General features: G+C 37.0%; 2 protein-coding genes and 1 pseudogene across 6 annotated transcripts in view; 1 reads left to right on the top strand and 2 right to left on the bottom strand.

The window, feature by feature from the left end:
• Window positions 1–22,072, top strand: part of LOC142229985 (ras-related protein Rap-2b) — a 157,022-nt gene that overhangs the window by 74,066 nt on the left and 60,884 nt on the right. The window lies entirely within an intron of this gene.
• LOC142229986 (uncharacterized) lies at window positions 1,131–11,025 on the bottom strand. 5 transcript variants are annotated; one of them, XM_075300589.1, is made up of 4 exons: window positions 10,056–10,289; window positions 9,822–9,967; window positions 9,191–9,704; window positions 1,131–1,995 (listed from the first exon to the last, which is right to left on the bottom strand). In XM_075300589.1, the coding sequence occupies exons 3-4, from the start codon at window positions 9,199–9,201 to the stop codon at window positions 1,494–1,496; spliced, it is 513 nt and encodes a 170-aa protein (XP_075156704.1). In that variant the 5' UTR covers window positions 9,202–9,704; window positions 9,822–9,967; window positions 10,056–10,289; the 3' UTR covers window positions 1,131–1,493. The 5 variants fall into 5 exon arrangements, with proteins under 5 accessions (XP_075156704.1, XP_075156705.1, XP_075156706.1 ...); XM_075300590.1 differs by having other exon boundaries at window positions 9,867–9,967; XM_075300591.1 differs by lacking the exons at window positions 9,822–9,967; window positions 10,056–10,289 and adding an exon at window positions 10,661–11,025.
• Window positions 11,037–21,552, bottom strand: LOC142228928 (protein disulfide-isomerase A6 homolog; annotated as a pseudogene).

The following is a 22,072-nucleotide window of genomic DNA, read 5'->3' as shown; positions in this document are numbered from 1 at the left end:
ACAACTTCTCTGTAGAAATAACATTTTGCAAAGTATATTTTTTTTGTTTGGTAGTTCTTGGTAAACTTTTCTTAAAATTTTGGTAGATTATTTTGGGCACGAGTGGCATCCGTATATGAATATCAGGATTGACCTTTCCGCTCACATATATCTATTTTCGGTTTTAGTAACGGAATCCGATTAACCGGTGTAGGTTTTGAACACCATAGCAGGAACTTAACCCTACGTACATTTTTTTTAAGAAATCTACTTTTCCAACTATTCAAAAGTCAAACACAGTGTTAGGTTAGGTTAGGTTATGTGGCAGCCCGATGTATCAAGCTCACTTAGACTATTCAGTCCATTGTGATACCACATTGGTGAACTTCTCTCTTATCACTGAGAGCTGCCCGATTCCATGTTAAGCACAATGTTAACATCCAAACTGTTTATGATGCGAATAGAATGCGAAATATTTTACAACTTGAAAATGTCAAGAAACAGAAGTACTCCCATGACAAAAGAAACATCCAAATTGCTCTACCAGTTTTTTTGACCTTTGGTTTTTTTTCGCTCGTACCGAAGGATAACATATCTGGATACCCTTTTTGACACCCTACCCCACCACTTAATATGAATGTTTATTTCCCTTCCAAGAAAATATTTTTATATTGGGTTATGGTTATGTATTTGAATGGGGGTAAAAGTCCTTTCTCAGATATGGAAGATGAAATCCATACACTTGCTGCCTGCCATGTTCGGTGTCAATGTTTGTCATGATTGCTCTTTTGTTAAGGCACTTGCTGCTAAAGTTGCCAAAGTGAATGGAAACAAAACTCACGCTGATTTCTCAATGGTATAGAAAACCGCTCGGCCCATATACAAAACGAGGACGTAAGAAGTAACACCACCATCATCACCACCACCACCACCACCATTGTATAAATCCTGACTGGATTGAAGTTTGAGCTAAAGCCTCAATGGAAAACTAATGTTTCGAAACTTCATAAATTAATTAAGGAACTTAGGTCCCAATATATTATATTTGATGCTGGAACTTAGGTTCCTTCTCTTGAGTGAGCACTAACCAAGTGTTACACAATTACTTACATTGAGAAATGTAATAAATGCCTTACAGATATAACAAAATGTTTGGTTTATGGGTAGATGAACAAGAGTTATTTTATTTTTCTATAATAGGTGTGACTGCTTTGACTGCTGAATCCAGAAAGAGGGAGAATTAACTTTATAACATGGGAAGGCAAACTCGTAGGAAAAGGAATACAAAATTGTGGAGTTGCCATCAGATCTATTTTTCTTTTGTTTTTTCTTCTTTATCCTATTACAATTCATATTTTAATCTAGTACAATTCAATTCTATTACTACGTAACGGATAGCTTACACCTAATAAATTCAAAGTATTTTAATTTGATTTAATTTCATTTAAAGATAATTCATTTCATACAAAACTCCATTAAACATCCTCCCGGCCTTGGCCAGACAGGCCAATTATTTATTGTTCGAGGGCATCTTTTAATCGCTGCAGTGCTTCCATGGCGGTCCTCAAAATTTCACGACGTGGGGAGGTTCTTGACACTCGAGTTCCTTTTCGTTTCACGTCAACTAGTCGCATCTGTCTATTCTGTTTTACCTTAACATTGTCGCGAATCCGTTGGCGATCTATTGCTTCTCGTAGAATATTTTCTTGGACACGACGGCTTGTGATGAGGTGTCTTACATCAGAATGAACACGTCCTCTTTCTATTTCATCCAACGTCACTCGAGGAAGTGCGGCAATGTGCAGTAGAGTGTGATGTTCCTCTCTGCAATGTCGACAGGCAATTTCAGAGGTGCATTCGTATGTCCGGTGAGAACGAGCCAGGCAATTTACGCAATATCCGAGTCTCCTAACTTCCCTACGGCGACTTCCGACATCCATGTTGAGAAATTGTCTGCAAAACCGGAGTGGATGATAACGCTTGCAGAGAAGACATTGATGAATATTGCTAGGGGCCCTGTGAAAATAAGTAAAATTAAGTTTTTTTTTTTTTTTTTTTAAGAGAAAGAAGACAATGACCAGAATACCAACGACACTTTTGATTTTGAAACGAGGAGAGAGGGAACCGTATACTAGGAATGTTGTAAAAAATAAGAGAAATTAGGATTGAGTGAAAAGGGGACATAATTTAGTAATATCGCGTGTTATGGGTCCACGGGCAGTACGAACGTCTACAATCCTCACAAATCCATCAGAACTTGGGTGAGTCTTAGTTACTCTGCCGAGCCTCCCACAGGGCGGCATCTGGTCATCTTTTATCACCACCAGTTGTCCGATTTTAATGTTTTCTTGAGGGGTTTGCCACTTATATCGTTTTTGTAGCTCTTTCAGGTATTCATCTTTCCAGCGTCTGGCAAATAAGTGTTGCTGAACTTTTAAACGTTCCCAGCGATCGGGAAAGGATAAGTTGTCTGGCAAATTCTCCGGAAAGGCCACGAGTGGTGCACCTTTTAAAAAGTGGCCTGGTGTTAACGCCAAAAGATCTGTTGAATTTTCGGTGATTGGAGATAGAGGGCGTGAGTTCAGGACAGCCTCGATTCGAGTGAGGAGAGTTATGAATTCCTCAAAATTGTACTTAGTATTCTGGGTTACTTTCTTGAAATGCATTTTGAATGATTTAACCCCAGCTTCCCACAAGCCACCCATGTGGGGGGCATTTGGAGGTAAAAAAGTCCATTGCATACCTTGAGGGATATATTTTGTGTTAACATCTTGAGCGGCTGTTTTGATGAATTGAGCGAATTCATATCGAAGAGTTCTTTCAGCTCCAACAAAGTTTGTTCCATTATCAGACATAATTTTCTTTGGAAGTCCTCGTCTACTGACAAATCTTGTGAAAGCGGCGAGAAATGATTCGGTGGATAAACTTGAGCAAAGTTCCAAATGAATCGCTTTGGTGCTAAAGCATACGAAAACGCAGACATATCCCTTTTGGTATGGAGCCTGCCTTATGGTTGAAGTTTTAATTGAAAAAGGTCCCGCAAAATCGAGGCCCGTGTATGTAAAGGGTAATGAAAAAGAGCTTCTTTCTAAGGGAAGCGCGGCCATTATCTGATTTTTTACCGTTTGCTTGTAGATAGTGCATATTTTACAGCTACGTATATAGTTTTTGACAGCAGATCGGAGTCTAGAGATATAGAATTCCGCGCGAATAGTCCTCATCATTAAACTGTTTTCCGCGTGCAGTAGAAGTTCGTGGATGAACTTAATAAGTAACTTGCAATAATGAGATTTGACTGGAAGTATAATTGGATGACGTTCGTGATAAGGGAGATTAGAGTTTGCTAAACGGCCGTTCGTTCGAATAAGTTTTTGGTCATCCAGAAACGGGTTTAGGGTATACAGAGAGCTTCTTTTGTGTACGGATCGTGATGCCTCGAGCAATCGGTATTCTTTTGTATAATAGCATTGTTGAGTTAAACGAATAAGATTATTTTTCACTTCCACAAACTCAGTATTAGAAATATCCAATGATGTAGGCCGGGGCTTTTTCTTCAAACAATTATAAAAACGGATGATATAAGCAATGACTCTTACCGCCCGATCCCATCTTGAAAACCGTTTTAAAATTTCATCATCTGCTTCTACCAGGTGATGGGTCTCGATTTTCCGAGTTTCTGGGAGGGTTTCCTCGTTGACCCGAGATTTTGGCCAATCCTCTGGATTTTGACGCAACCAATGTGGGCCGTGCCACCACAAAGAATTATCTATTAAATCTTCTGCGTAACATCCTCGAGATCCGAGGTCTGCAGGATTATCGCCAGACCTCACATGTCGCCAAGAACAATTGCCAACATTTCTTATAATCTTAGCAACTCGATTCGCTACATACGTCTTCCAAGTACATGGTGGTTTCGTTAACCAAGAAATAGTAATAGAAGAATCACACCAAAGATAAAGTTCAATATTCTTAAGGGACAGTTCTGACAAAACATGTTTGGTGAGTTGAGATAATAACACAGCACCGCAAAGTTCCAATCTTGGGAGACTAACAGGGTAGAGGGGGGCAACCTTTGTTTTAGACACGAGTAAATGTGACTGTACTGCATTTACACAGTCTATTCGGAGATAAATGGCAGCGCAATATGCTTTCTCGGAAGCATCGCAAAACCCATGTACCTGTACGTTGTACGAAGGACTGAAGGCAACCCATCGGGGGATCGATATACGAGAAATTTGGTTGAGACTTCTGACAAACTTATTCCATTGGTGTAAAATCTCCGGTCGCACATTTTCATCCCACTTTGTGCCCTCCACCCAAAGCTGTTGGAGCATGATTTTGGCAGTGATGATAATGGGAGAAATCCACCCTGCGGGGTCAAACAGTTTTGACACATTAGAGAGTATTTTACGTTTAGTAATAGCGATAGGAATATCAAATGGATCGATACGATACGAGAACCTATCTTCCAACGCATTCCATTGTATACCGAGGGTTTTTGTATTGCTTGTTTCATGAAATTTGAGAAATTTTGAGTCTAAAGTGTTTTCTGAAGGGACGGATGAAAGAATGGGGCCATAATTTGCGGTTATTTTCTTAAGAGGAAAACCACCGGTTTTGAGCATAGCAATTAATTGTGCAAGAGCTTCAATGGCGGACTCGGAATCATGTGCACCTGATAGAATATCGTCAACATAAGTATCATTCGTAAGAATTTGAGCAGCATATGGGAAATCACTAGCCGAATCTTTAGCGAGTTGCATTAGAGTTCGAATAGCAAGATAGGGAGCACAGTTGACACCAAATGTAACTGTTTTCAGTGCATAATCATTTATAGGACTATTAGGGAGCCGTCGGAACAGAATTCGTTGATAATTGATGTCTTCCTGGTGCACTAAAATCTGTCGGTACATTTTCTCTATGTCGCCGGTAAAAACATATTTATAAAGACGCCAGCGTAAAATTAATGCCATTAAATCGGTTTGGAGTGTGGGGCCTACGTGCAATATATCGTTAAGAGATTTCCCTGAACTAGTTTTCCTTGAAGCATTGAAGACCACGCGGACCTTGGTGCTCGTGCGCTCTGGCTTCACTACCGCGTGATGCGGTAAATAAAAAGATCTAACCGAACCATTCTCGTTTAGTTCCTTGGAAGAGACCAATTGCATATGGTCAAGAGTCGAGTACTCTTCTAAAACATCATGATACGCCTTCCCGAGACCAGGATCTTTTTTCAAGGAATTTTCCATCCTAATATACTGCGTGAGTGCGTTAGACCTTGATCGTCCCAATGGGGACTCTATTTCAAAATTCTCTTTAAAGGGGAGTCGTACCACATACCGTCCATCTGCGTTTCGTGTAGTGGTTCTCTGGTAAAGACTCTCGCAGTATTCGTCGGAAGCCGAAAGAGGACCCTTGTCGACCATCTCTTCCTGCTCCCAAAATCTCCTCAACTGTTCACTGATCGGATCACTTATCATCTCAATTGTCTGTATAGAAAAGGAGGTAATCGATGGAACCGTGACAGGTCCGCTTATAACCCAACCAAAGATAGTCGACTGAGCAATTAAAGATCCGCAAATGTTCCTAACTCCATTTAGCAATATTTGCGGAATGACATCACTACCGAGTAACAGATCAACGGTTCCTGGAGTATGAAAATCGGGATCTGCCAAATTCAGATCATTCAAATCAGCTGAAGATAATTCGGTACTAGGTACAAAAAAATTGGGTAAGAGACGAGTGATTCTCGGGACCACAATTGCATCAATTATCACATTACGGTTGTAGATAGTTGAACAGAGCGATATAGAGCACAAAGAATTCGAATTGGCAACAACTTGACCACCCATTCCGTGAATCCGAAAGCTTCTACGTTGAGTCGGAAGCAACAATTTCTGTTGGAGATTTTTCGAAATAAAAGTCTTCTCCGACCCCTGGTCCAAAAAAGCACGAGCCCTAAAAAGGTCACCATTATGGGTTAAAGTAACCATGGCTGTCGGTAAGATAGTGTCATTCCGGGAGGAATTGGAGGTATATGATGAAAAATGCGAAGAAGTATAAGAAATGGGTACTTGTTCAGCCGTCTGGGACGATGACTGTGCCTCTAGTGTTGAAGGCTGGCCATCGGTTTCTAAAACTGTAGTATTACAAGATTGTGGGGATTGATTCGAGGCGCTAGCTCGAGATTTCTTGTTCTTAAAGTGTAACATGGTGTGATGGTTCCTTTTACACTCCATGCAACCGACCTTGCTCTTGCAATCCTTCCTCAGATGTTTGTATGAGAGACAGTTCAAACACATACCGTTCTGAGATACGAAATTGTTCCGAGAGGTAGGGCTGAGATCGCGAAACTTGGCGCAATTTCTAAGGCTATGTGCCTCCTGGCTGCAAAGTTTACAAACAATGTCCGATTTACCTCCGGTATGAAAGGAATGAACCTCTGGTCGTTTACCACCACCCTTGGTCCCGTGTATACTATACAGCCGTTCTACGACTTCATACCGATCGCATAAAAATCTGTCCATTTCCGTCCAGGTTGGCAACTCCTTGTGTGACTTCAGGGACTGCTCCCAGAGAGACAAGGTTTCATGAGGTAATTTACTAGAGCACAAGTGTACTAATATTGGATCCCAGTCCTTAGTAGAAATGTTATGTGTCTTTAGAGCCGCCAGACAATCATTTATGGTTGATTGAATTCTTTGAAGAGCCTCACTGCTCTCCACAGAAACAGACCTTAGGTTCAAGAGAATCCTTAACTGATTGTCTACAAGTATTCTCCTGTTCTCATACCTACTTCGAAGGGCCTCCCACGCCAACTCAAAATTCTCACCACACAGCTGATATTTTCGAACAATACCAGCCGCATGACCCTTCACCTTGAGACGGAGATGATAAAGTTTCTGCACGGGAGATAATTTGGGGTGATTTATGTATACCGCAGTAAACATATCTCGAAATGAGGGCCATTCCTCATATCCACCCTGAAAATCTTCGGTGTCGCACGGAGGCACTTTGATACAACTAAAATTCGAAGAAGGGTCTGAAGGTTCAAAAGATACTGTTGCACGAGAAATGTCATGAGGTGGAACGAACGCCTTCTGCAAGTCCATCATTCTCGCCTTGCAATTGTGAAAACTTATGGTGCAAGTGCTGTACTTTTCCCTAGCCGAAGCCGCAAATTCCTCTGTCAGCTTTTCCCCTTTTGTGGTAAACAATTTCCTATATGTCAACTGAACATTTGTCCACCGTTCATGAAGGTCTTGTAGTGCAACTTGTAAAGAAGAGTCCGTATGTTCATCTCCCGGTCTGTTTTCGAAACCGGCGCAGAACATAATTAAATCATCCGTATCGAAGATGAAATCACCCTGTAGGCTTTCCATGGTGAGATTGGAGCAATCGAAGGTATAGTGGCAACCCGATATTTCAGGATCACTTAGACCATCCAGTCTGTTAAAAAATTACAAAGAAAAGAGCTTCCACCTGGTCACGTCCGAGTCTCGTACACGAGCAAACAAGTATCCCGAAATTTATTTCTGTTTCAGTTCCGTGGGAACAAGTACGAGATATCAAGATTTCCCTCAGTAAATATATCCAATATTCCGGAGTCTGTATTCGTTCTAGTTCCACAGGAACCAACGCAATACCACGTGCAAATTCAATTCAACTAATATACATATATAAATAGAGATTAATATGTGTTTCAGTTCCACGGGAACACATGCTATGAGAAATTGAAAATGCAAGAAAATGCAAATTTCATATAAAGTATACTTCAAAATATCTGTTGGTTTCAGGCAAAGCAAAAAGTAATTAATTGAATTCCAGCTATCTTTCCAGTATTCACTAAATGCTTTTGAAGTGACTATGAAAATATCTTCTAAAAATGTATCGACACATTCAATCAACCGAGTCGAAATCGTGTAAATATCGAGGAAATAGTACGATATAAATGAGAATCTGCAATATGAGATTTGTTGCAGAAAAGATTAAGTACAAAAAAGCTCGTATACCCAAGTTGGTCGTGAAATATTCCAAATGGTGATTACGTTCCCATAGTGTAGGTTGAAAAACAAGATAATATAGAACGTGTGAACATCCAAAACATTTTTCTTCTGGGAGAGGATAAATGTGACAGTTCCCCAGTCAAAACCAAAGTGAATTCACCGACACAGACATCTGACACAAATATCTACAAAGCTCATATTCGTGGAGAGTCAAGCAATGGTACCAGTCTTTCAACTACGCCTTTTCAAGGACATGCGGACTACAAACCCGTGTCACCAAAACTTCCGTCAATAGCCCGTCGGCGGATATACATATAATGAAAGTAAATAAGAGAAATATCCCCCAACTGATTAAATGAGCCTCAAATTTTTTCTTAACATTCGTGATTGGAGAATAAAATATTTCAAAGGGAACAAGATATTTAATAGGGGTTCATGTCTTTGATATATTCCCAATTCCATTAACAAAAAATGACACTAAGTAAATATACACCCTCCAATTTTTCGATTTCGGGTTAAACTCATATGAATCTCAAAACTCCAATTGGGGTTAGAAATTCTTCGTTGTCTGCTTATTTCACACAAAATTGCAGTATTGCATTCATATTTCATTAAAATTTTCTCATAAAAACCAAAACTTCCCAGTACAAGAGCTTGATCTTAATATTGTGCTTATAAAAGGAAATTCAACTCTTGATATGTGAGTTCACGTAATCAATTGAAGAAAATATCCTTTCAACAGAGTTCATAAAAGATAATTATGCGTATAATGAGTACATACAATATAGATGATACTGGTTTTAAGTCCATTCATTTCATAATGTATCGTATTATCAATATCGAAGTTATCCAATACTTTGTGTGTATGTGGTAACGATACAAATTTGTCATATGGATGCACGACCCTTAACAATCTCAATGAAAACAATGTATGTGTCTAGAATATAATGGTGTTCAAAGTCCCTAGTCTCTTGGACTGAATTTCTGATTGAATTTATTAACATAGGTCAACCTATTGGCTGATGGGTTCATGTAATCGCTAAATAAATATTTTTCATCACGACGCAAGCCGTTTCGTTTCATTGACCTTCCATTATATGGACTACTTTGTTATCCTTTTATTAACTGTCGTTAGTTCTTTTTAAATTCCGGTTTCGTTGAACTTCAAACCAACTAAACTACATATGAAAGGCAAAATGACTTACGTATAGTTCATCTTCGGATAATATTCAAAGTATCCGCGAGGTTCCAATCTGTACTCACTCCGAATTTTCACGGTCGTTTTTTCTTTAAATATACCAAATATGATGTCGTTCTAGCTTTACTGGGTGTCTCAGCTTAAAAACTTGCTAATCAGGTTCTATGAACTGGAAACTGGTGGTGACAAACTAAGAGCTTTGGTCGAAGAAACGATTTTCGATTTGGAGCATGAACTGGTGAAAATGATGAAATGTTGTTTATCGATGAAATGAGGGAAATGACTGTGGGTGAGTCTGATGCGGTCATGCAGTGGTGATGTTGTTGTTAAACATGTTAGATATCGGCCAGTAGAAAATAAATTTGAGTGGACCAATATCTGGGTCTAGAATTCATCTTAGGCTCATATGATTAAGGTGATTGCTTCCTTCGTATGTATCTACAAACCCAGATAATTATGTCGTCTTCAAAATATCCAATTAACTTGATTTCAATTTGGTCACAGCTTTCTTGGGCGTGTACCTAAAATAATTGAGAATTAACATCTACAACAGTAACAGTGAGGAGTGCGTTGGATCATGAGCAAAATGTCTTCAAATAAACGCCTTTTTTTGTAATCTATTTATGTGTTATACAAACCGGTACAAATATTATGAAAGCTACGATTTTGCTGTGTTGATTTACTTAAAACACGCTTCGCCACAAAGTTTTTATTGAGGACGATAAAAATTCCGGTATTCGTTACCATGCCAAGCTTGTAGGTATCATTAGCCGCAGACAACTTCCTACTTGAAGAAAACAACGAACGTTACAACCTTTTTTCCAACACTTAAAAGAAAATGCAACGTGGTTTATCGGGAAACGTGCAATAACCTTTTTTTCCAACAAATCCAGCCAACAACTTTTCGCAGCTTCACTGCGACGTATTTCTCATTCCCTAAATTTCAGACGGAATATATTTTTATATCAGAATATAATATTTTCTTCTCTCTTCTTATTTTTCTACTCCACCCAGATATTAACGCTATTATTTATATTTTTTCTTTCTATTCTCGATGAGGTTATCCAAAAATTTGCCGCTTTCTTGCCTTTTTTTTCTTTTTTGTCGTATGAGTTCGTAGTCGACAGCAACTATATCGGCGTTATTCTGACAGTCATTCACAGTAAACTTGCTGTTGCCAGATAGAATTGTACATTCAATTGGGAATATAATGAATTCATGTAAATTACATCTTCCTTTGTTTTTGTTTAAATAATAAATGTAATATATCCATAGAATGATTAACTGTGTAGGTTCGAAGGACCATGTATAAATCCTGACTGGATTGAAGTTTGAGCTAAAGCCTCAATGGAAAACTAATGTTTCGAAACTTCATAAATTAATTAAGGAACTTAGGTCCCAATATATTATATTTGATGCTGGAACTTAGGTTCCTTCTCTTGAGTGAGCACTAACCAAGTGTTACACAATTACTTACATTGAGAAATGTAATAAATGCCTTACAGATATAACAAAATGTTTGGTTTATGGGTAGATGAACAAGAGTTATTTTATTTTTCTATAATAGGTGTGACTGCTTTGACTGCTGAATCCAGAAAGAGGGAGAATTAACTTTATAACATGGGAAGGCAAACTCGTAGGAAAAGGAATACAAAATTGTGGAGTTGCCATCAGATCTATTTTTCTTTTGTTTTTTCTTCTTTATCCTATTACAATTCATATTTTAATCTAGTACAATTCAATTCTATTACTACGTAACGGATAGCTTACACCTAATAAATTCAAAGTATTTTAATTTGATTTAATTTCATTTAAAGATAATTCATTTCATACAAAACTCCATTAAACAACCATCATTTAGCATTCAACATTGTTTTGCCTTGATAGCCTTGTGGTAGATATGCATGTTCCATATTTAACATTTCCAAGAGATAGTCATGTTTCACCTCTTGCCCCGTGGAAACTGTTTTCAAATGTTCAGTTTTGAACAAAGGCCAATTGAGTGCAGCAAAAACTCAAGCCAAATAGGCAACCATTGTAGTTGCACCATGCAGTTCAAGTTTCAGCAAAATTTCTAGCCTTTTCACCATGAGCATAGGAGCAGCGCATATGTTAGGCGCCATCCAAGGCATTTGTAGAATTGAATTATGAATTTCTGGTCGTTGACTTTATCAAGAACAACCATCCAAGCATTCAGCAATCATTCATACAGTTGCAGACTTGGCAAACTCGTTGGGGCTTATCTAGAGCTCTTAGGAGATTTGCCATGACGGCAGGTTTCAATACTAATGCCTATAGTCAAAGGTACTGTTCCAATGAAAATGAAATAGTATTTGTTTTAGGTCGTACAGGATATTTCTAGGATTTGCCAATGAATTTTTTGTTTGGTTGTCTTTTTTTTTTGGCAATGATCATATGTCGGTAAAAAACACGCTTCCAAATACCTATATTGAGAGCTTTTTGAGTTTTTTTTTGAAGACTTTATGTATTGTAGGTATTTTGGGGAATCGAGGAAGAGAATATAATCGGGCATTGGTTGGCAGTAGAATACCCTACATGAGGTGTTCAAAACGGTTACCCGTTTTGACGAGTTATATCGGTGTTCAATAAAAAGTTTAGCTTGTAAAGTACTATGTTCTGTTTTCCAGCTAGGGTTAAGTTATGCAGCCCACTTTTTTAGGCTGTCTTAGATAATTCAATCCAATGTGATACCACAAGGGGTTAACTTCTCTCTTATCAATGAGTGCTTCCCGATACTATGTTTAGCTAAATCACAAGGGACCTCCTATTTATATATCGAATGAAATATCCGCCTCCAAGAGGCTCCAGAAGTCAAATCTGTGGATTGGTTTATAATGGAGCTATACCTAAAAATGGTCGACTCGGTACATTTGCAATAACATTTTACCTATATAAATAACAACTATTTGTGCCAAATTTTGTGTGGAGACAGCCGGACGGACATCGGCGCGCTAACGTATTTTTCTTGAAAATAAGTGATTCTTTAACTTCTTTGTATAATCGGACTTCGACTTCTAAAATTGTAAGTCTGATCGTACAATCACATAGCGGTCAGGGTATAATAACTTTGATCTGCCATAAAATTTACCTACCAGAAATATTGATTTTAGACCCTATAAAGTACATACTGATTGACTCATAATCATCTCCTGAGTCGATCTAGCGCTTAGGTTAGGTGACAGCCCGATGTATCAGGCTCACTTAGGTTAGGTTAGGTGGCAGCCCGATGTATCAGACTAACTTAGACCATTCAGTCTATTGTGATATCACAGTGGTGAACTTCTCTCTTATCACTGAGTGCTGCCCGATTCCGTGTTAAACTCAATGACAAGGGAAATATGGCACAGGGTGTTTTTTTGGGCACAAGGATGAACTCTATTGAATTTGGAAGATATCGGATCAAATTTAGATATAGCTCCAATATATATACTCGTACATTTAAATCTGACTCGACTGGACAAACTTTGATATACATCTACAAAATCTATAGACTTAAAATTTAAGTCGGCTAATGCCGTGGGGTGGAACACAATGTTAGTAAAAAACAAGTAAGTAAAGTCTAAAGTCGGGCGGGGACCGACTATATTATACCCTTCACCACTATGTAGACAAACATTTGTGTCACCATCTCAACTACTTCAAATTTGCTGGGATCTATATAAAGGTTTGCGTTTCCAGATACAAATACTTTTAATGGAGACAATTTTTTGTACTTCTACAAAATCTCTAGAATTAAAATTTAAATCGGATAACGCCCTGGGATGAAACACAAAAACAAGTATATGCAGCAGTAAGTTCGGCCGGGCCGAATCTTAAATACCCACCACCATGAACCAAATATTAGGGTTTCCTTTGAAATTTCAGGAGGGCTTGAGGACACTTCCCGAAGATAAATTTAAAGATTTCACCTATGAGGACTATATCAGATTCTGGATTTATAAGAACCATTTTTATTTGAGTTTTAGAGGAATCATTAACATCTCTTGTAAGTGTGCAAGAAAATTATAAAATAACGTCTTGATTTGAAATCTTAAATCTGTAGATTTTCACCCGAGAAGCAAAATCTGGAAATTTTACATTGAGTTTCAAGCAATTTTCATGATCAATGCGCCTTCTATACCCTCAAGAAGTGAAGTCGGTCTATATGGAGGCATTACCAAATGGACCGATAAAAACTTAATCCGATACACGTTTTTGTGAGCCTAAAATACCAGAATGTTTACAATTTCAGGCAAATCAGATAAAAACTACGGTTTCTAGAAACCCAAGGAGTTAAATCGGGAGATCGTTCTTATGGGGGATATACTAAAATATGGACCGATACTCACCGTTTTCGGCACACCTCTTTATGGCCCGAAAATACCTCTAGATTTCCAATATCAGGCAAATTGGATAAAAACTACGGTTTCTATAAGCCCAAGACCCCAAATCGGAGGTCGGTTTATATGGGGACCATACCAAAACATGGACCGATGCTCACCATTTTTGGCACACCTCTTTGCGGTTGTAAAGTACATCTCGATTTCGAATTTCAGGTAAATTGGATAAAAACTGCGGTTTCTATAAGCCCAAGAAGTAAAATCGGGAGATCGGTCTATATGGGGGCTATACCAAAATATGGACCGATACTCACCATTTTCGGCACACCTCTTTATGGTCCTAAAATAGCTCTCGATTTCCAACTTCAGGTAAATTGGATAACAACTGCGGTTTCTATAAGCCTAAGAAGTAAAATCGGGAGATCGGTCCATATGGGGGCTATACCAAAATATGGACCGATACTCACAATTTTTGGCACGTATTTTTTTATCATACAATACCTTTATATTTCAAATTTCAGATACATTGAATAAAAACTGCGGTTTCTATAAGCCCAAGAAGTAAAATCCGGAGATCGGTCTATATGGGGGCTATCACAAAACATGGACCGATACTCACCATTTTTGGCACACCACTTTATGGTCATAAAATACCTCTAGATTTCAAATTTCAGGCAAATTGGATAAAAACTACGATTTCTATAAGCCCAAGACCCCAAATCGGGAGGTCGGTTTATATGGGGACTATATCAAAACCTGGACCGATATAGCCCATCTTCGAACTTGACCAGCCTGCAGACAAAAGACGAGTTTGTGCAAAATTTCAGCACGATTGCTACATTATTGAAGACTGTAGCGTGATTACAAAAGACAGGCAGACAGACAGACGGACATCGTTATATCGCCTTATAATTTCTCCCTGATCAAGAATATATATACTTTATATAGTCGGAAATCGATATTTCGATGTGTTACAAACGGAATGACACCACCATTCTATGGTGGTGGTACTTTCCATCATCAATCTATTGAATTATTCCGAATTCTAAGCACATCCTTACTAGTTTGACACAAAATATCCTGGCAAGTTTAACTAATGAAAAATATTAAGAGATTTCCTTAAACAATTTCTTGCACATGCAAATTTCGTAAATGATTATCACACGAAAATGCTCTCATAAGCTACATAATTAATTTCGAACAAATGGAAATTTCAAAGAGTTTTAAATCAATTTTCTCTGGGAAATATTTAGAAAATCTGCATAATCTATAATGTATACTCACCATAAGACTTCAACTACCTATAGAGTTTAAATAATTAAGTTTTGGTAATTTTTGGCAATTATGCTTAAACTAAAAACCACATTATCTCATTCATTCCATGTGGGTTTTAGAACCTTGGGGGGTGCTCAAATCACCCACTATGTATATAATCTTGCTTTTATTAAAATTTTGTGATGAGTATTAATGGTCATTTTGTGTGTATAAACCTAATATAGTTGTGGCGATGAGATGCATATTCCATGTACTGGCCCGTTATCCTTTGGTAACCAAGCCAATTAACCATAATCAACCATATGGGAGGCTCTACAAATAAATCCAATATTTATATTTTTTGCTCAAATGCTTTCAAGGCATTCGTGAATGTGTTCGAATTCGTAAATTATTCATATACAAAAATTCATTTGATTTCAGTCACATACGTTTAGATTATCCCATGGGTATTTATCCTTTTGTGGGAATTCCTGCACTGTGTATGGGAGGAAGAATCCAAATATATTTGATATCCCCATCATGTATACAGAAAGTATACAATTGGTGAATAAATCTCTGTGGCGTATCGAGCTAACAATCACGTATATCCATCGCTTAATTATATACACTGAAAAAAATATTGATTTTGTAAAGATTGATAAAGATTGTGTTGTGCATAACACAATGCAACACAAAAATTCCAAACAAAAAATCACTTATTCCAGGCGAAAGGATTCGATGAGCGGAGTAAAGTAATTTCTAGATTTTGCTAGTGTGGAGCTTTTATAGTTTTTTGTTCTCCAACTTCGATTTTGTGCACTTTTTTGCAATTTTCTCGAAAAATGCTGTGATTTTGTTTTGTAGTCTTCAGCAAAGTTGTATTTCTTGACTCGGCCAACAAAAATGGTGAATATATTATTCATGCTCAAAACCAGGGCTGTGGAGTCGACCCAATTTTGCTCGACTCCGACTCCGACTCCAGCATTTTTCATCAGCTCGACTCCGGGTAATATAACTAAATCTCATTTTAATACCACTAATTTGTAGTTCTATTGTGGGGGTACCGTAAGTGGATCGATATAAAGTATCGTATTTATTTATGTGTGCAAAAAAAGGTCTTAATTTCACATTAGATGCCAATTAAACTCTATATTTCAAACTTAGGGCAATGTTTAATAAATAAAATAATGCTATAAATACCCATCATAATATGAGAAGATACCAACAGTATATGTATTTGTGGACCAAAATTATTGATACTATCTCAAATCCTTTAAATTTGTTGCAAGCTATATAAAGGTTTATATTCCCATAAGCATGAATTTGAATCTGAATCGATTTAGACAAAATTGTATATACTTCTACAAAATCTATGTACTTTAAATTTAAATTTAACGTTATGGGACGTAACACAATTTTAACAAAAAATAAAAATGCAAGGAAAGTCTAAAGTCGGGCGGGCCTATTATAATATACTCTGCACAACTTTGTATTTAGATCTACATTTTGATAAAATCGCAAATCAGACGTCTACAAAATCTCGGGCAATATTTGGGAAATATTTATAATTGTTTAGACAATTTCGCAAAAATGCATTTATGATTCATTCATTGAAAATTTTTAAAATTTGAGTTATTTCTACAAGTTTTCGACTTAGCAGTGAATATCAGTGAGCATACAATTTTGGAAAATTTTTTGTCTAGTAAATAAAATTTTGACTAAATTTTCTATAGAAATCAAATTTTGGCAAATTTTTTTATAGAAATCAAATTTTGACCAAATATATAGAAATAAAATTTTGAATAAAATTTTTATAGAAATCAAATTTTGGCAAATTTTTTTATAGAAATAAAAGTTTGAAAAAGTTGTCAATAGAAATACAATTTAAAAACAAGTATATACGGCCGTAAGTTCGGCCAGGCCGAAGCTTATGTACCCTCCATCATGGATTGCGTAGAAACTTCTTCTAAACACTGCCATCCACAATCGAATTACTTAAGTTGTGGTAACGCTTGCCGATCGCAAGGTATCTTAAAACCTCCTAACACCATCTTCTAAATTGTATGTAAGTCCATACGTGGATATATTAAATCAAAAAAGATCGATCCAATACGTATATAATTTAGTTTGACAAAGTAGACATAAAATTTTGACAAAATTTTCTACAGAAATAAAATTTTAACAAAATTTTCTATAGTAATAAAATCTTGGTAGATTATTTTTGGCTTGAGTGGCAACCATGATTATGAACCGAATAAAATTTGAACAAAATTTTCTATAGAAATAAAATTTTGACAAAATTTTCTATAGAAATAAATTTTTTGACAATGATGAAAATTTTATTATGAACCGAATAAAATTTTAACAAAATTTTCTCTAGAAATAAAATGTTGACAAAATTTTCTATAGAAATAAAATTTTGACAAAATTTTCTATAGAAATAAAATTTTGGTAGATTATTTTTGGCTCTAGTGGCAACCATGATTATGAACCGATATGGACCAATTTTTGTGTGATTGGACCTATTTTGGTATGGTTGTTAGCGACCATATACTAACACCACGTTCCTAATTTGAACCGGATCGAATGAATTTTGCTACAGCAAGAGGCTCCAGAGGTCAAATCTGGAGAACGTTTTATATGGGGGCTATATATAATTATGGACCGATATGGACCAATTCTGGCACGGTTGTTAAAGATCATATACTAACACCATGTTCCAAATTACAACCGGATTGGATGAAATTTGCTTCTCTTGGAGACTTCGCAAGCCAAATCTAGGGATCGGTTTATATGGGGGCTATATATAATTATGAACCGATGTGGACCAATTTTTGCATGGTTGTTAGAGACCCCATACCAATATCATGTACCAAATTTCAGCCGGATCGGATGAAGTTTGCTTCTCTTTGAGGCTCCGCAACCCAAATCTGGGGATCGGTTTATATGGGCGCTATATATAATTATGGACCGATGTGGACCAATTTTTGCACGGTTGTTAGAGACCCTATACCAATACCATGTACCAAATTTCAGCCGGATCGGATGCAATTTGCTTCTCTTTGAGGCTTCGCAAGCCAAATCTGGAGATCGGTTAAATGGGGTCTATATATAATTATGGACCGATGTGGACCAATTTTTGCACGGTTGTTAGAGACCATACACCAATACCACGTACCAAATTTCAACCGGATCGGATGCAATTTGCTTCTCTTTGAGGCTTCGCAAGCCAAATCTGGAGATCGGTTTATATGGGGTCTATATATAATTATGGACCGATGTGGACCAATTTTTGCATGGTTGTTAGAGACCATATACCAACATCATATACCAAATTTCAGCCTCATCGGATGAAATTTGCTTCTCTTTGAGGCTCCGCAAGCCAAATCTGGGGATCGGTTTATATGGGGGCTATATATAATTATGGACCGATGTGGACCAATTTTTGCATGATTGTTAGGGACCATATACCAACACCATGTACCAAATTTCAGCCGGATCGGATGAAATATGCTTCTCTTAGAGGCTCCACAAGCCAAATCTGGGGATCGGTTTATATGGGGGCTATATACAATTATGGACCGATGTGGACCAATTTTTGCATGATTGTTAGAGACCATATACCAACACCATATACCAAATTTCAGCCGGATCGGATGAAATATGCTTCTGTTAGAGGCTCCACAAGCCAAATCTGAGGGTCCCTTTATATGGGGGCTGTACGTAAAAGTGAACCGATATGGTCCATTTTCAATACCATCCGACCTACATCGATAACAAGTACTTGTGCCAAGTTTCAAGTCGATAGCTTGTTTCGTTCGGAAGTTAGCGTGATTTCATCAGACGGACGGACGGACGGACGGCCGGACATGCTTAGATCGACTCAGAATTTCACCACGACCCAGAATATATATACTTTATGGGGTCTTAGAGCAATATTTCGATGTGTTACAAACGGAATGACAAAGTTAATATACCCCCATCCTATGATGGAGGGTATAAAAATGTGTAGCAAACAAAATTTTGCAAAATTTTCTATAGAAATAAAATTTTGCAAAATAACATATTCTATAGACACAAAATTTTGACTAAATTTTCTATAGAAATAAAATTTTGACTAAATTTTATATAGAAAAAAATATTTCTATAGTAATAAAATTTCTAATACATTTTTTATAGCAGTGAGCATCAGTAAGAAAAAAAATTTTGTGAAAATTTGCTATAGAAATAAAATTTGACAATTTTTTCTTATAGAAATAAAATTTTGAAAAAATTATCAATAAAAATAAAATTTTAGAAAAATTTTTGTGTAGTAAATAAAATTCTGCAAAATATTCTACAGAAACAAAATTTTGACTAAATTTTCTATAGAAATTAAATTTTGACAAAATTTTTTAATAAAAAAATTTATTACTATAAAATTTTGGCAAAATTTTCTATAGAAATAAAATTTTGACCAAATTTTCTAATAAAAAATCTATTACTATAAAATTTTGGCAAAATTTTCTATAGAAATAAAATTTTGACAAAACTTTTTATAGAAATAACATTTTGACAAAATTTTCTATAAAAAACAACTTTGACAAAATTTTCTGTCAATATTCCACATATGTATATGGCCTTAAAATAAAAAAAAATAATTTCGGGTATTACAATGGATCGATCCAGCCCATCTGCTAGTCTAACATTCTAGGAAACATCACAAGATAGCCGTAATTGCTGTACATTGATCGAATGAATAACGCAATGGAAACTAATTTGCGTAAAAACTTGCTTAGTTACAAAAATGTGAAGTGTTTTAAAAAATTTGGTTTAGCCGGAGTCGGAGTCGAGCAAAATTTTTACGACTCCGACTCCGACTCCAGCAAAATCTTCAGACTCCGACTCCGGCTCCACAGCCCTGCTCAAAACAATAAAAATTTCAAAAAAATTACCACTTGTTTCACCGTTTTGTTCCCGTTTTTCGACTACATGTCTTGAACTATTGAAAATTTTACCAAAAAATCCAGGGAAGAAATAAAATTATAGGGAAATTATTCCCTCTTCACAAAAAATGTTTAGTATAAATTTCCGATATTATTAATTTCTTATATACACATTTAGGGAATTGTTGGCCACTAAGGCTAATAAAATTCACATCGCCCACAAAATGTACTTCGAAAGAATTTCTTTGTGAAAAATATATTTTGATTATATCCTTGATTATATATTTATACCCTGTGCCACACTGTGGAATTACATACCATGCGGTCATGCCTGCGTATGTATATTGTCAAAAAAGTTAAAATGTGGGAACTACAATTGTTTGAGTTACACGACAAAAGTAACGTATGCATATGACGCATAAAGTTGACGAACTTTTAACTTTTCAATGCGTCGGGTGCGTTGACAACATATAAACAAATCAAGAAACGAAAAACAATCTAAAATATGGATGAGAAATTATTGATTGAAGTTAAAAAAAAAGTGCATGGAATACAAAAAAAAACATATTTATTGGTGTTCCAACGCATACTGTGTAACTCAATTGAAGAATCGTATTCGTCAACACATTCGAATATAACGTACGCACGCACAACCACATGGTATGTAATTCCACCTATAGTCCATAGTATGTTTGCAACACCCAGAAGGAGACGAGATAGACATATGGTATCTTTGACAATATTGCTCAGGGCCGGCCCCTGAGTCGATCTAGTCATGTCCATCTGTCCGTCCGCCCGTCTGTCTGTGAACACATTTTTGTGATCAAAGTCTAGGTCGCAATTTAAGTCGAATCGACTTCAAATTTGGCACAAATTTGGTATGTGTTTTAGGTCAGAATAGAACCCAATTGATTTTGGAAGAAATCTGTTCAGTTTTAGATATAGCTCCCATAACATAACGTACAAATGTTTTCCTCCACAGGTCTCGTAAAATGACGATTCATCGCTAATCTCTACCAATTCTGGGGCGGGTACATTTGCCACATGTTTGTCTAATGCCCATGTGACAATGTCAGAGGATGTCCACCATCGTACTCTTGGCCATCGGATGAGCTCTTCTTGCCAGCGTGGAAGTATTTAATTGTGGGATAGCCTCTTACACCATATTCAGCAGCCTTGCTTTGATGTACCGTAGCATCTAAGGCACTCAGTCTACCCTTTAGTTCTGTAGGTGTTCTAACCCATTAAGGGGCCAAATTTTTAAAATGACCGCACCAAGGGGCGAGAAATGCAACCAACCAATCGTCTTCAGATTGCAAAACCAATTTATCAAAGTTATCGTCTGTCAATTCAATGACGTCATCTTTGCCACTATCTCCACCAGAGGAGATACCACTTCTGCCACCTCCAAAAGCCGCTTGAACTTTTTCTTAGATTCGGCCAAAGCCGGCTCAGCAATAGCTTTTGCCGTACGTTGTCCATTGTAGACCATGGGCGAGCGTTTATTAGCACCAAATATCTTGATTGTAGGGAAACCACGTACACCATATTGCTCATCAGCATCCACAGCTCTTACTTTGATGACACCCTTCAAAGCTTTGGCCAATTTTTGTATTCTAAGGCTAGACTCTGACAATGGCCACACCAGTTTGCATAGAATTCAACAACCCAAATGGCATAATCTTGAACCACAAGCCGGTTAAAATTGGAGGGAGTTAGTTCAACAACAGCGAAACTGGGCGAATACATGCCCCAAATAGTGGGCATCACTGGATACAGAAATTCCAAAAATATTGGTTGAAGTGGAATATTTTTCACTCACAATGTATTTTCATACCAATAAGAAACATTTCTCATGAGTAACAGAAAATCGAAACAAACATTTTTGTATTTGTTTATTTACTTTTTACTGACATTTAGTTTAACGTTAAAATATGATGAGCTGCTTTTATGTTTTTGGGAGCCACTGTGGTGCAATGATTAGCATGCCCGCCTTGCATACACAAGGTCGTGGGTTCGATTTCTGCTTCGACCGAACACCAAAAAGTTTTTCAGCGGTGGATTATCACACCTCAGTAATGCTGGTGACATTTCTGAGGTTTTCAAAGCTTCTCTAAGTGGTTTCATTGCAATGTGGAACGCCGTTCGGACTCGGCTATAAAAAGGAGGTCTCTTGTCATTGAGCTTAACATGGAATCGGGCAGCACTCAGTGATAAGAGAGAAGTTCACCAATGTGGTATCACAATGGACTGAATAGTCTAAGTGAGCCTGATACATCGGGCTGCCACCTAACCTAACCTAACCTATGTTTTTGTTGCTATTTTTGTTCTAGAGAACAAAAATACATTTGTCATTCGAATATAAAATTT

This window comes from Haematobia irritans, chromosome 3, assembly GCF_050003625.1.
Source record: "Haematobia irritans isolate KBUSLIRL chromosome 3, ASM5000362v1, whole genome shotgun sequence".
NCBI classification, from domain to species: domain Eukaryota; kingdom Metazoa; phylum Arthropoda; class Insecta; order Diptera; family Muscidae; genus Haematobia; species Haematobia irritans.
This window is presented reverse-complemented; position numbering and strand designations above follow the sequence as displayed.